The sequence below is a fragment of the Penaeus monodon genome, chromosome 20 (genome assembly GCF_015228065.2).
Source record: "Penaeus monodon isolate SGIC_2016 chromosome 20, NSTDA_Pmon_1, whole genome shotgun sequence".
Classification (NCBI taxonomy): Eukaryota; Metazoa; Arthropoda; class Malacostraca; order Decapoda; family Penaeidae; genus Penaeus; species Penaeus monodon.
In genome coordinates this window covers 818,377-818,915 of record NC_051405.1, presented here as the reverse complement: position 1 = coordinate 818,915, position 539 = coordinate 818,377, and the positions used below count along the sequence as shown (strand labels likewise).

Sequence of the window (539 nt, the reverse complement as noted above, 5' to 3'; positions counted from 1 at the left end):
ATTCAGTTTTAGCTTATAGGTAAATGCTACGACATGACCAGTGTAGTGGCAATTAAGCTGAGAAGAGAACATGCAAGCCCTATGATATGGATATTGTCCGCTTATGTTAAGTATGATGTGGATGATATCAATATGTCTTAATTACGACGCAATCGTAACGGATTTTTAAAAATGTCGATGCATGTGTGCCTTCGCTGCACTGTCAGATAATTTGTACAAACATTACAGTGCAGCTTAAGAAACAGCAGCCTCTGGCACCGTGACCATACCTGCACGACTGAGGACATGATTGTAGGGTCTGTGGGGCAGCCCCTTTCGTCGATGAGAAGGATTTCCGAGCTGTCCTGGCCGTCCATGGCGATCAAATCCCTCACGAAAATCTCGTACGGACTCTGCTCGTCGGTGATCTCGAATCGAAGAGCCATGCTGTCTCCAACCTGCAAGATTATAAGTGTAAAGGAATGGGTAAAAGGATGATTATTTAGCAAGTTATGTTGCTGTTTCTGAATGGAAAAGCATTCATAGATAAGGGAATAGAG

General features: G+C 43.4%; 1 protein-coding gene across 1 annotated transcript in view; it reads right to left on the bottom strand.

Moving 5' to 3' along the window:
• The window catches only part of LOC119585560, a 46,697-nt gene that overhangs the window by 4,149 nt on the left and 42,009 nt on the right, over positions 1–539 (bottom strand). The window contains 1 exon segment of the mRNA XM_037934177.1: positions 270–440. Within this exon segment, the coding sequence (XP_037790105.1) occupies positions 270–440 (171 nt within the window).